General features: G+C 36.3%; 1 protein-coding gene across 3 annotated transcripts in view; it reads right to left on the bottom strand.

Moving 5' to 3' along the window:
• Positions 1-1,601: 1,601 nt before the first annotated feature.
• mlh1 (mutL homolog 1, colon cancer, nonpolyposis type 2 (E. coli)) overlaps positions 1,602-12,928 on the bottom strand; it is a 32,070-nt gene continuing 20,743 nt past the window's right edge. For 2 of the 3 annotated variants that reach the window (XM_053620687.1, XM_053620689.1), the window contains exons 9-19: positions 12,744-12,856; positions 12,532-12,625; positions 10,580-10,733; positions 10,181-10,488; positions 7,899-8,023; positions 7,635-7,743; positions 6,916-6,979; positions 5,009-5,173; positions 3,553-3,645; positions 3,343-3,456; positions 1,602-1,961 (exon numbers count right to left, since the gene is read on the bottom strand). In XM_053620687.1, coding sequence (XP_053476662.1) covers positions 1,812-1,961; positions 3,343-3,456; positions 3,553-3,645; positions 5,009-5,173; positions 6,916-6,979; positions 7,635-7,743; positions 7,899-8,023; positions 10,181-10,488; positions 10,580-10,733; positions 12,532-12,625; positions 12,744-12,856 — 1,489 coding nt within the window. In that variant the 3' untranslated portion in view covers positions 1,602-1,811. The remainder of the gene's footprint in view (positions 1,962-3,342; positions 3,457-3,552; positions 3,646-5,008; positions 5,174-6,915; positions 6,980-7,634; positions 7,744-7,898; positions 8,024-10,180; positions 10,489-10,579; positions 10,734-12,531; positions 12,626-12,743; positions 12,857-12,928) is intronic. The other variant, XM_053620690.1, reaches the window with a different exon arrangement.

Raw genomic sequence — 12,928 nt, forward strand, 5'->3', positions numbered from 1 at the left:
ATTAAAAATCCAGTTACAGATTAGCAGTTTGATGCAGCATAACGAATTTCAGCTCAAGGACTTTCTGTTCCTGAGAAACAAGTATTAGGACAAACTGACCACAATCAGTGACCACAACCCCATCTTTTGTAGATGTTTTCAGATCGTTGTACTGAACGTCTTTCAAATTTATTCAAATCCATGTCAGCAGTAATGAATTACAGCTATTTGAGTAATCCAGCTCTGCCTCCATAGAATTTAATAATGTATGGTGACCACATTGTTGATAATTATTGAGTTTCACACTCTGCTGAGTAGTTTGATATCACAATTGTGTAGATAGGTAAAAAAATTCTAGGACTGATTCCCAAAAGTAGGTTTAGCACATCATGCAAATTATCACAAACTTTAAATGGGCAGAGCTAAAGGGTCCAAAATGTCTTTTTTGGAGTGTGTGCAGAGATATGCTTGTTTTTGAGTTCACAGACATGCCTAGCACCCTCCAGTGGCCAATTTGATTGAGATTGCATCAGATAAGAGAGGGTCCCCAGCTGAAGCTATCATTCAAGTTTCATGACACCAAACTTTGGAAATGACCTCAGGATCTTTTCCTGTACATGTACATGTTTCATGCACATGGACATAGCCACTCATGAGTTACACCAAGGGACACCAAATTTGTGAAGAAATTGTGAGGGGGGGGGGGTGTCTACATCAGTGGGTTTAGCCAAGGAATAAGAATGGGGGAAAAAAAGACATTTGACTCTATGTCCCACGGTTCTCGAAATATGCAAAAATATAAGCACATGCGCTGTGGTACCACCAAGAGGTGCAATTTGGTCATTTTATTCTGCTGAGTAGTGGTTGACATACTACATGAAGTTGTGTGTTGATGCAATTTGTGGTTTAGGCTCCTCGTTTAGTTTTAGCAGGGAAAAGCAAAAATAAATATAGATGCAATCTGCGGGGGCTAAGCACTGTGTGCAGACTGCACCACAGGTAGCTAGTTCTTACTAACTTGCATAGAACACTAAAGCAACCATAAATTAACATACCATTAAAATTTTACCTTACATTAGCTTAATACTAAAACTTTGAAGTGTGTGTTGCAATGTGATTGGCTGATGGCCGCTATGTTTTTGAAGTAACCTAGTCAATAGTAAAGATCATGGCAACCAACACAAACAGGAGTTAGATAGCACATTGCGTGATGCACACAATGCAACACTATTTTTAAAGGTATTCTGCAGGCAATCAGAAAAGGACAATCATGAGTTTGCTGCTCTAATGGTTAACCCAGGGGAGTAAAATAGCTATTTGAATGGTTGCCAATCCCAGTACTACTCCTCACAAGATGTGCATACTGAACATCCATCACAGAATACAGTACAAGGGTAATGATCCCACAGTCTTGTCACTCATAAGCAAATAGGTTCCCTTTGCTTGGTTCCACTAAAGGTTTCTTCCTCATGCTGCCTCTGGATTTCTGTAAAGATGTTTCATGATAATGTATATTGTTAAAAGCACTATGCCAATAAAATTTAACTGTCTTATGATCAAGATAAATAAATAATAAAGAAAGCATCTGAAATAACTTGTAATACAAACACAGAAAATATTCAATAAAAACAAATAATAAAATATTTATTGGTTTTAAACACATTATAAGGAAAAAGTATACAAATATTCATCTTCAAAAGCAAAAATCCATGTAACAATGCCCATCAAATATGAATACAGGATATGGGTAAGCAAAGACAGCCTTCGTGACTGCTTACTAACATCAAAGCACACACTGGTGACATACATTTATTAATTTCATCTGCAGGTTTTTAACATCTCTCAAACACTTTGTAGAGGTCAGGCAAGTTGGCTATATGGAGGACACTGCCATCTTCACTACAATGTTTTGGGGGGCTGAGAGAGCGCAATGCTTTGAAGATAATGTGTTCAACCTTCCACTGCCAGCTCGGCTCTGCCTCCTACAAAAATATTCAGTTTAAATCAATGGTCCTTATTCATCAAAGCTTCATAGAAATGAGCACAGATTTGAGCACACAGATTTAACAGACTATTTGAACTACACAGAAATATGAACAGACTATTTAATGAAACTGGGATATTGACATCAAAATGAGCAAGTTATATACAGTCAGGCCCATAGATTTGAAATGAAGCAATCTGCCAAATTGCTGCTTTGGCCACTCTTAAAGTTGATGCTATCTCTCTGATAGGTCTTTTTGTTTTTAAAGCCTAATGAGGGCCTCCTTCACTTGTATCGACACCTCTTTGGGCAGCATATTGAAAGTTCCCATGAACAGCTATAGCTACCAAATGCAAATTAAACACTTGGAATCAACTCCAGACCCTTTATCTCCTTAGTTTGTTAGGAAATAACAAGGGGGCATGGTGGCTTAGTGATTAGCAGGTTTGCCTCGCACCTCTAGGGTTAGGGGTTCGATTCCTGCTTTCGCCCTGTGTGCGTGGAGATTGCATGTTCTCCCCATGCTTCGGGGTTTTCCTCCTGGTACTACGGTTTCCTCCTCCAGTCCAAAGACATGCTTTGTAGGCTGACTGGGACCTGTAAATTGTGTGTGTGTGTGCACGCATGTGTGTGATTGTGCCCTGTGATGAGTTGGCACCCTGTCCAAGTTCACTGGGAAAGGCTCCAGGCTCCCCGTGACCCTGTGTAGGATAAGCAGTACAGAAAATGGATGGATGGATGGATGGATAACGAGGAAACTGGCCACACCTGGCCATGAAACTGCTTATCAGTCAATTGTCCAATTACTTTTGAGAAAATAAAGGGACTCCTAAACGGTTAATGCAATATTTTTGTTAAACCTGAAATAAAATCTGAAAGTCTACACTTCAATCACATCTTGATTGCTTCATTTGAAATCCACTGTGCATTCCTATTCAAATTTACTAATTTTAACATGAGGTTCCCACATGCACAATTAAGCTACATACTATTTGATATTTTTATTTTATTAGTTATACTACTCAAACCTACTGTATTTATGGATGATACAGACATTGATTTAGGATATTTAACTGCAAATCTATCATATTTTGGGTTGTTAAAAATATACATCAAGTTTACATGCATTCTAATGCAATTCTTATTGATCAGATATGCCAAAGATTAAAAATATAGGATTACAAAGATTATAAATAAGGAAACTGTCAGTGGAATTTGTGTAACGTCATTTTAAAGATTAAATTAAATTAAATTAATTAATAAAATAAATTAAATTAATTTAATTTAAATTAATTTAACCTTACACAATTTGTTTGCTCTTAAGCAAAGCACAAATGACAATGGCCCTTATTTATCAAAAAACTGCAGGGTCTGCTTACTGCAAGATCTGTTCCTGCCTCTGGCTCCAGTGTGTACTCTCTTCTTATGGAGTAGAAGTAACTGCACTCTTTGCTGAAGTCATGGAAACAATCCTTCTCACTGTCCCAGTTCACCTGAATTACAAAAGTGTTTAGCTACAGTATGTACAGTAGAGTTTAAATCACCTAATTGTTTTAATCAGTCAGTGTAAACCAGTAGAGGACACTGACCTCTGTGGCTAAGCGCAAGATAAACAATGGCAGACCCTCCATTGAAGGACTATAGTTATCCAGCAGCAGTGGTAGACCAGTCAGATTCCCTTCCTAAAAATGAAATTAAATAAAAAATGTGACAACATGATCACAAGATAAACTAATTCCAATCTTTAACACAACATCCTACCCCTCCAACAGAGCAAATTTTAGTTAAGGGGTATGCATTTGGTTTGCTTTTTAGTTTTATTTTGGACCTGGGGGAAAATACACATTACAAGCCTTTAACAAAAGAAAATGTATGTAAAAGAAAGGCAACTCACTGAGTTGTTGCCAAGTTTTTAAAACCAAATTCAATGCTTTTTAATATCTTTTTAAGACCTGGCCAAATGAAAATTTATACCGTGTTGAAATCAAAAAAGCCCAAATAAATTCAAATATGTATGCCAACCTGTAAAAAAGAAATGCCTACCTCTACATTTATAGCCTAATGTACTTATAGAAAAACAACAATGCTGCCAAACATAAAAAATGATAAGTTTATAACAGGACATAAAATTATCGCTATTTTAACATTTTAACACTTTGTTTACTGTCATCTCTACAGAATGTAAATGCCCTTCTCTGTTTTGATGATAGCACAGCATCATTGCAGACATTAGGTTATGCCTCTCCAAAAACCTGAAATTGTGAGCAAAAACTAGTAAGGTTTTAGATGTCTAAATGACTACCTGCATTTACTGTTTTTTGCTGAACTGGCTTTTAGCAAATTGCAAGGTTAGAAAATAAATAATGACTTCTTATGTACATATATATATATATATATATATATATATATATATATATATATATATATATATATATATATATATATATATATATATATATATTCCAGAATTCAGCTCCAGCTCCAACTCAGGACTACAGGTCCAGAGTGCCTTACATATGGCATGCACGACCATTTATTTATTCCCAATGTGCAAAAAAATCATGAAAATGTTTTTATAACACTGCTTAATAGGCTCTTCACTCACAATTAAGTGTTGTAATCCAGTTTGAGGTCTCAACACATTTTACGTCTAACCTTAAAACAGTTGCAACTAGTCCTGAAATTTTTCAGCATTAAAACAGTGCAAAAAGTCATGTGACCCAGCCTTAAGTATGCAAGTACATGCAAAATACAAGAGAAATGTAGATACAGAGAAAATGAAAACATGAAAAGATTTTTAAAAAGATTACAGAATTTCAAAGATATTACTCCATGTCCAGTAAAAAAAAAAAAAAAAAACAACAATGTATTTAAGACATTTTATGACCTTGGATTTAAGAAATGCATTTAAAGACATTTTAAAAATATGTGGCAACCCTGAAACAATTCAAATGTTATATGTATGCAAATGATTATATGAACCACAAGTTTGGAATATTGGGCAGAAAAATAAAAAACACTTAAAAAATAATGCAACTCACTCACCTCATCTATCTTCATGGAGAAATAATCTTCCAACATTTCAGCTTTTTTCTTTAAGAAATCTACTATATACTGGGCCAGTCCTTCTTTAGGCCCATCCTCCTCTGTCCAGCCACTCTCCTCAGAGTCCAGTGCCAAGATGGCCAAGTCATACAGAGGGGCTGGATTCTGTAATAAACACACACTTCATACATAACTATATCCTGCTTTCAATCTCGGTTGTAAATTGCTTTGGATAAAAGTATTAGCCAAATAAGTAAATTTAATCAATGTTATAAGTACATTTCAGCAGTGACTTACATTATTATATAAAATCCACCAATAAAAATGTATTCTAGTTCAATATTTCGATTGTTAAATAAACAATATAAATGCAGAATGAGTCTCAAAATAATATAATTAATCAATATACAAATATTAATTAGAAATTCAGCCAATCAAAATTTTCCCTTAAAACCAAATGAAACTGTCATATGCAAGGAGAGATTTTGGGGGAAAAAACCCATGTAAATCCTATTCATTAAAAATTGCAGCGTTGGTTCCTGGAATCTATTGAGTGTTTTAAATATACTGAATACTGTGGGGGAAATAAGTATTGAACGAGTCAACATTTTTTTCAGTAAATATATTTCCAATGAGGTTATTCACATGAAATGTTAGTATTGTCAGTATTAACTCAATAAATCCGCAAACAAAGAATTCACAACATTAAAGTCCATAAATAAAGTTATGTGTAATAAAGTGGAATGACACTGGAAAAAGTATTGAACATGCTAAAAAAAAAGAACACACAGTTCTCCAAGGCATTGTAAGGCAAGGAACCAGCTGAAATCTGTAAGTAATTATACCTCCAATCTGTACAAATTAATATCAACTGGGTTAGTAAATTGATAGTCTATAAAAAGGCGTTTTGTTACCAAGGTGTCACACAAGAAATGTCTCATGACGGGTAAAAGCAAAGAGCTCTTCCAAGACCTTCGCAACCTAATTATTGCAAAACATATTGATGGAATCGGATAAAGACGTATTCCAAAGTTGTGAATCATCCAGTAAGCGCCCCAATGGTGCAACATACTTTAGTATGTTGAAACTTAAAGTTTGATACGACTCATTTGTAGTCAGTGTAGTCTGGTCAGACGAGAGCAAAATCAAACTTTTTGTCTGGAAGCATCATGGTATGGCGCTATTTTTCATCGCATGGTACTGGTAGACTTCATACAATTGAAGGAATGATGAATGGAGCCCTTTACCGAGAGATTCATGAGAAGAATCTGCTGCCATCCACCAGGATGATGAAGATGATATGTGGGTGGACCGTCCAGAAGGACAACGATCCAAAGCATACAGCAAAGGAAACTCTCAACTGGTTTCAGCGGGAAAAAAAATCAAGGTGTTAGAATGGCCCACTCATTCACTGACTTGAATCCAATTAAACAAGACTTAAAGGCAATATGTTTAGAAGAATGGGCCAAAATCACACCTGAATACTGCGGCCAATGAATTTCTTCATACAGGAAGCGGCTTGAAGCCGTCATTACAAACAAAGGCTTCTCCACCAAGTATTAAATAAATTTCAGTTAGTGTGTTCAATACTTTTTTCCTGTGTCATTCCCCTTTATTATATATATATAACTTAATTTATGGACTTTAATGTGTGGATTTCTTAAGTGGATTAAAATGTGGAAAAAAAAAAATGTTGACACGTTCAATATTTATTTCTGTATGATTTTTATGAAGGCATTAGCAGTGTCCCTACTGCACATACAATGAGATTGAGGAGCAAAAGCACAATGAGAAATGGCAGAAGCACGGTTTACTATAGGAAGTAACCCAGTTGTTTTCCAAAAATTTTCTGTGTCAACTTTTGACAGACAGTTCAGTTTACAAAGGCAAAATGTCCATGCACTTACCGACAACCAGAGAACTCCGAAGTTACCAAAATCACAGATCAAAATCTGGTAAAACAGCTCCTGACTGGGGGGAAAAAAAATCCTAATAACTATGGCTCACATGAAGTTTGTACATAATACAATTTTTTGGATAACATTTGTTTTAGCCATTCAAGATTTTCATTTACAGGCTCTTTTATCATTAGGACTTGTTCAGAAGAACTGCAAAATCCTCTCGGGGGGGTGGGGGGCTGTTCTCCCTTATCTGGGAACTTGTCAATTCCCTCCCAACCACCAGCCAGATCTCCCCATCATACTACAGCTATCAACCAGGGAGTTTGAAGGCTAACATATACTTCCTCTGAGACAGTAGAAGCCAGCCAACCACATTTACTGCTCATACAACATCAAAGGGCAGTGTAAGACTCGAAGGAAAACACTATCTGCTCTCTTCTGCATACATGATCTCACATGTTGGCTGATGTCACTATGATTGACGGGGGAGAGATTAACTACCCTACTCCCCAAAGAGCACAGACAATTTTGCTTCCTTGGCTCCCAGAAAAAGATGGCTGTGGCATAGTGGATAGGAAACTCCAGACAATAGGGTGAATGCTTTTCTGCTGTGCCACTCAGAAGCCAAGAAAGCCTTTACAATTAGTAATATTTTTAAAGTATTTTTTATATTTTGCCATGCAAACAGATTTAATGAGTGATTAAATGTGGATTCAGTGTCTAACCTGAGTTTGGTGTTGTTTAACAGGTACAGTTTGGTGTGGTGTTGGACTAGAGACCACTGGGGATTGACACATCCAACAAATGAATGATTATGTAGTATCTCCTGCAAACCTGTTGGTACAAAAAGAGACACAATAGTATTGAAGATGCACACGCTGCAATGGTCATAATTTATAAACACACTGTTCCAAAAACCAGCAACATTTTATTACAGCAAATTAGTCACAACTAATTGGAATGTAGTATGTGTTGCTCTACTATCTAACCTTTATGAGCTTGCTCTGTGATTTCATTTTGCAGCTCCTTCACACTAGTTAGTCTGATAACCCGTCGCTGGGGAGTACAGGCCACGGTCACATCCTCCTTTTCCTCATCAACATGAGGCCGTTTCCTAGTACAGTAATAAACAGAGGATATTTGTTCATCACTCAGGATATACAAATGTTTCCCACAGATACCTAGGTGGAGTAAGTCTGTAAACAAGACCTAGTATGTTTTATTTACACAGACAAATAAGTGCAGACAGGTTTCAAATTAAAGGAAAACTAAACCAAAATAAAGTGAAAGATGTTGGACCACCACAAGCTGCCGGAATAGCTTCACTGGATTTTGGCATCGATTCTACAAGCCAAGGTCTTTACACTGGATATGTAGGCCCAAAACAGTTTTAAGAATGGTCATCTTATCTGTTAAAGCTGCATAGAGTCCCAAGTGTTGGTTTAATAAAAGGTTCAGACAGTAATCATCATTCAGCAAGCAAAGCCTGGGATGCCAATAAACATTGATATATTCTGCCAGATATTAAAGGAGTTTGTTATTATTGGATTTAAATTAATTTAAGCCATAACCTTTTTATTTGGGAACACCTGAAAATAATAATTTCTGCAAGCGATTTTGCGATATTTGAGAGTCCATTTTTAACCATTTGAGCAGAGATGAAAGAACAGCTATAGAACTATAAATTCTAGAGTCTAATTCTTTATTTTTAAAAATCGTATTGTGGGGAGTGGAATAATTGAAAAACAAAGAAAGTCTCACTTTCTTTTTCTCTTGCTTGAACTATAGAAATTCTGCCATGCAAAGAAAGTTGTTGAGCACCCCGTCTCTGTAAGTACTGTACAATTTTGCTGGTTATTGCTGCATAGTTATTCTTAATAACAGATTGAAGTGGGGGATAAATCTGAATTCCTACATATGCAAGATTATTGCTCACAGGAATTATAGAGGGTGCGAGTTTGTTAGGTGTTAGAAGGTTAGTTTACCTGATTCTGACAAGGGCAACAGAATGGATATTGTGCAGTTAATTTTATGTCCACTTACACAACCAAAATCATTCAATAACTTGAGGCATTAAGGTAGGTCAAAACGTTATCTGTACATACAGACAGCTCTTGTTTAGCATTGAAATGAGTAACTGAAGAAACAATGATATTCTCTCAAGTTCATGTATTATGTGGCAGCAGAACAATGCAAAAAATCATGCAGATTCAAGTCAAGAACTTCAGTTAACGTTCACATCAAACATCAGATTGGGGTAAACATGATCTCTGTGACTTTAGCTTTAACCCCGTCATACAATGCCACCTTTACCACAAGTCAGTTAGTGAAATTTCTGCCCTGCTGTAACTGCTCTGGTCAACTGATACTGTGAAATGTTAACTATTATTGTGAAATGGAAGCAACAATAGCTCAGCAGTAGGCCATGTAATACAAAGCAGTAGGCTATGCAAAGTCACATTACGAAGTGCTGAAGTGTGCAGTGCATAAAAAAAGACCTATCCTCTGTTGCAACACTAATTACAGAGCTCCAAACTGCCTCTGGAAGCAACATCAGCACAAGAACTGTGCAATAGGATGTTCATGAAAGGAGTTTACATGGCTGAGCAACTGCACAGAAGCCCAAGTTCACTATTCACAATGCATTCATTCATTCATTCCTACTTGGGTGCAATAATGGTCTGGGGCTGTTTTTCAGGGTTTCGGCTAGGCCCCTTAATTCCAGTGAAGGGTAATGTTAATCAGTCCATACAGCATTTTGCAGTTTTTTTGTGATTTTTTTGTGATTGAAAAATGTTTGTTTTTGCTGTGGCTTTTTTTTTTCTTCCAAAATTTATGGTGCAATTTGCTTTTTGAGATTTTTGTGATTTTTTTGCAGAAAATTTTTTGCATAAAATAGTTTTGCAGTCTTTCACAGTGGTATTTGTCGGTATAAATATTTAACCTTTTAGCTGTACTTATGTTCAACACACATGAATCAAAGGGGCTTTGGCTGAATTGTTGTGATAATGTCACCTCTTCCGTGGAAAATCTGCTGCAATTTTGAATAATTGCAAGCTCTTGTGAATATTGCAGAGTGTCCTTGATTCTGCACAAATTTTTGCAAAATCCTGGAGGGGCTGGTTAAGTCTACAGCATACATAGACATTTTACACAATTGTACGCTTCCAGCTTTGTGACAGCAATTTGGGGAGATATATATATATTATATATATATATATATAGATAGATAGATATATAGTCTCGACTTCATCGAGTCCTTCATCCTCACCTTAGGGGAGCCTCTGACTGGACATGTGCACTGTCAATCTGCATGTCATGTGTGACCAGCAACTCCTCAGGACCATCATTAATATCTGCTTCGAAATTAGCAGTAGCTGGGACAAGTTTTGGAGGACTTGCTATAAGGCAGGGAGCTGAAGAAAGGTTATTTGCTGGCTGTAGAAAAGCATCTAGTTTTTGGGCCTTGCTGTCAGTTCGCACCATTTGATTGGCATAGACATGCTCACTGTGGTCAGCTGTTGAACTGCTTGAGGTTTTCACATCACTGACAGATACTGACAGCCCCGGAAGTAAAGTCTATTGAGAAGACAAAGGAATATGATGCATTATTAAGCTCATCCCAAAGTGTACAATACAGGAATATTCAGTTACAGATCTTTTTGTATACCTGTGTAAAATAAGTGCGGGAAGAATTGGAGCCAAGTAGTTTACTCTCAATATGTTTCTGAATGCTTCCAATGATGCAATCTTCATGGAGGAAGTGCACTTCATGCTTGGTGGGATGGACATTCACATCAACATTATGAGGTGCAATTTCCAAACTAAGGAATAACAACATCAAAAAAAGAAACAACTAATGGGCTATTTTATCATGTGTACATATTGTAATTATGATTGCCTTCCTATATTACTCAAATTTGATACGGGTGATTTTTATCTAAAGTCAGCTAAATGGCAATTTTTTTCAGCATTGAAAAGATCCATTCCAATGATATAGACTGACTGAAATACTGAAATGGAGGAAAATCAAGACGTGCAATAAGTCTGCAAGGTCACAAAGGAACCCAGGGTAACTTCTAAGCAACGGCCTCTCTCACATTGGCTAATAATAATGTTCATGAGTCCACCATCAGGAGAACACTGAACATCAATGGTGTGCATGGCAGGGTTGCAAGGAGAAAGCCACTGCTCTCCAAAAAAGAACATTGCTGCCCATCTTCAGTTTGCTAAAGATCACATACACAAGCCAGAAGGGTACTGGAAAAATGTTTTGAAGACGGACGAGAGCAAAATAGATCTTTTTGGTTTAAATGAGAAGCGTTATATTTGGAGAAGGAAAAATACCGCATTCCAGCAAAAGAACCTTATCCCATCTGTGAAATAGGGTTGTGGTAGTATGATGGTTTGGGCCTGATATGGTTAAGAAGAATGGTTAAGAAGAATATAGTTATTGTTTTAGAATGGCCAAGTCAAAGTCCTAACCTTAATCCCATAGAAATGTTGTGGAAGGACCTGAAGCAAGCAGTTCATGTGAGGAAACCCACCAACATCCCAGAGTTGATGCTGTTCTGTATTATTTTAGGTCATATTTATGCAGAAATATGGAAAATTCTAAGAAGTTCACAAACTTCCAAGCATCACTGTAATCATAAGAGAAAGCTATGAAGAATCTAGCAGGTTTTTGGCCCAGAGACCAAAAATATTTGGTCATTATTAATAGGTTAATAATGGGTAAAAAAGACAAAAAGGCTGCATTAGCAGATTTAAGCAACAGAATGCATGAGGGAGTATTTTACCACAATATTTGCAACGCCACACAACCTTGACTGTTTTATTGGTTTAATATGACCGTTTAAAAAGTAAAGAAAAAGTAAAGCAAAGAAACAATGAACATTTCAAATATCTAGATTTTAATATGTCCATCACAACTGGCTTGTTGCTATGCAACAGAGAAACAATATTGTTAATGTAGATGGGTAAAACTTTTACTTTTAAAAAGTTTACTTGCAGAGCCAGTAAACTAGTGTGTAGCCTTTAAGCTTTTATTACCCAGCTCTGCAGCCTAACCACTAATACATCTTTTTGTATAATGGTTTAAGGTATGGTTAACGATTCGAAACCGCTTGGAGTAATGCATAATGTGACCATTGCTGTTACTTACCAACCCGTTATCAGCAGGAAAAAAATTAAATTAAATTAAAAAATTTAAACCAAGTGTGATTGTGTGGTCATAACTAAATGTTGCATCGTCATTATTAAACTCATCTTCTGAATCTAACCAAAATATGCTAAAGGATACAAGCTGTATGTTATCTTATAATATTTTGTTGGGTATTGATTAGAAGCTTGGATTAATACGTCTACTGCTGTTACTTAGCAACCCGTTGTCAGCAGAAAGTGAATTTGTGATCAGACACACAAGACATAAGCAGAGCAAGAACACTTTTCAACGCAGTTCAATCAGATTGTGTGGTTGGGAACTGTTTTATAAAATTATTAGTTTAAGTACAATATTCTCTAGCTTTTAAATATTAACGCAATCACCTCTGTAGCTGTTTTAAAGTATTGAATTCAGCAATCACCTGATTGTTTATAATCAACAGCTGATTAAATAAATACCTGAGATAGAGAAAAGGATGTGTGTTTTTGGGAAGATATGCTGTATAGACAGTCTCAATTGCTTTCTTCAAGGCACAGGATTCCACTAAACGATCTGGAAAAGAACTCGCAGTCAGAGTGATCAAATGTCTACTGCTATTTAGTCTAGTAAGAATGTTATTAAATAAGGCATCATCATAAACTATCATGAATAGAGTGCACAAAATACACACGGTTGATGAACAGGATGAGAATACACTTCTTGACTGAGTAGTTAGCATTTGAGATATAACCCTTCAGTTTGAAAGCAAGCTTCTGATCCTCACACCCCACTTCCATCATCTCCCTGTAAATAACATGACATGAGCCTTTAAAAGAGATCAACATTTCCTTTCCCAATTTATGTTAGTTTACAATA

The sequence above is a fragment of the Ictalurus furcatus genome, chromosome 3, assembly GCF_023375685.1.
Source record: "Ictalurus furcatus strain D&B chromosome 3, Billie_1.0, whole genome shotgun sequence".
Classification (NCBI taxonomy): domain Eukaryota; kingdom Metazoa; phylum Chordata; class Actinopteri; order Siluriformes; family Ictaluridae; genus Ictalurus; species Ictalurus furcatus.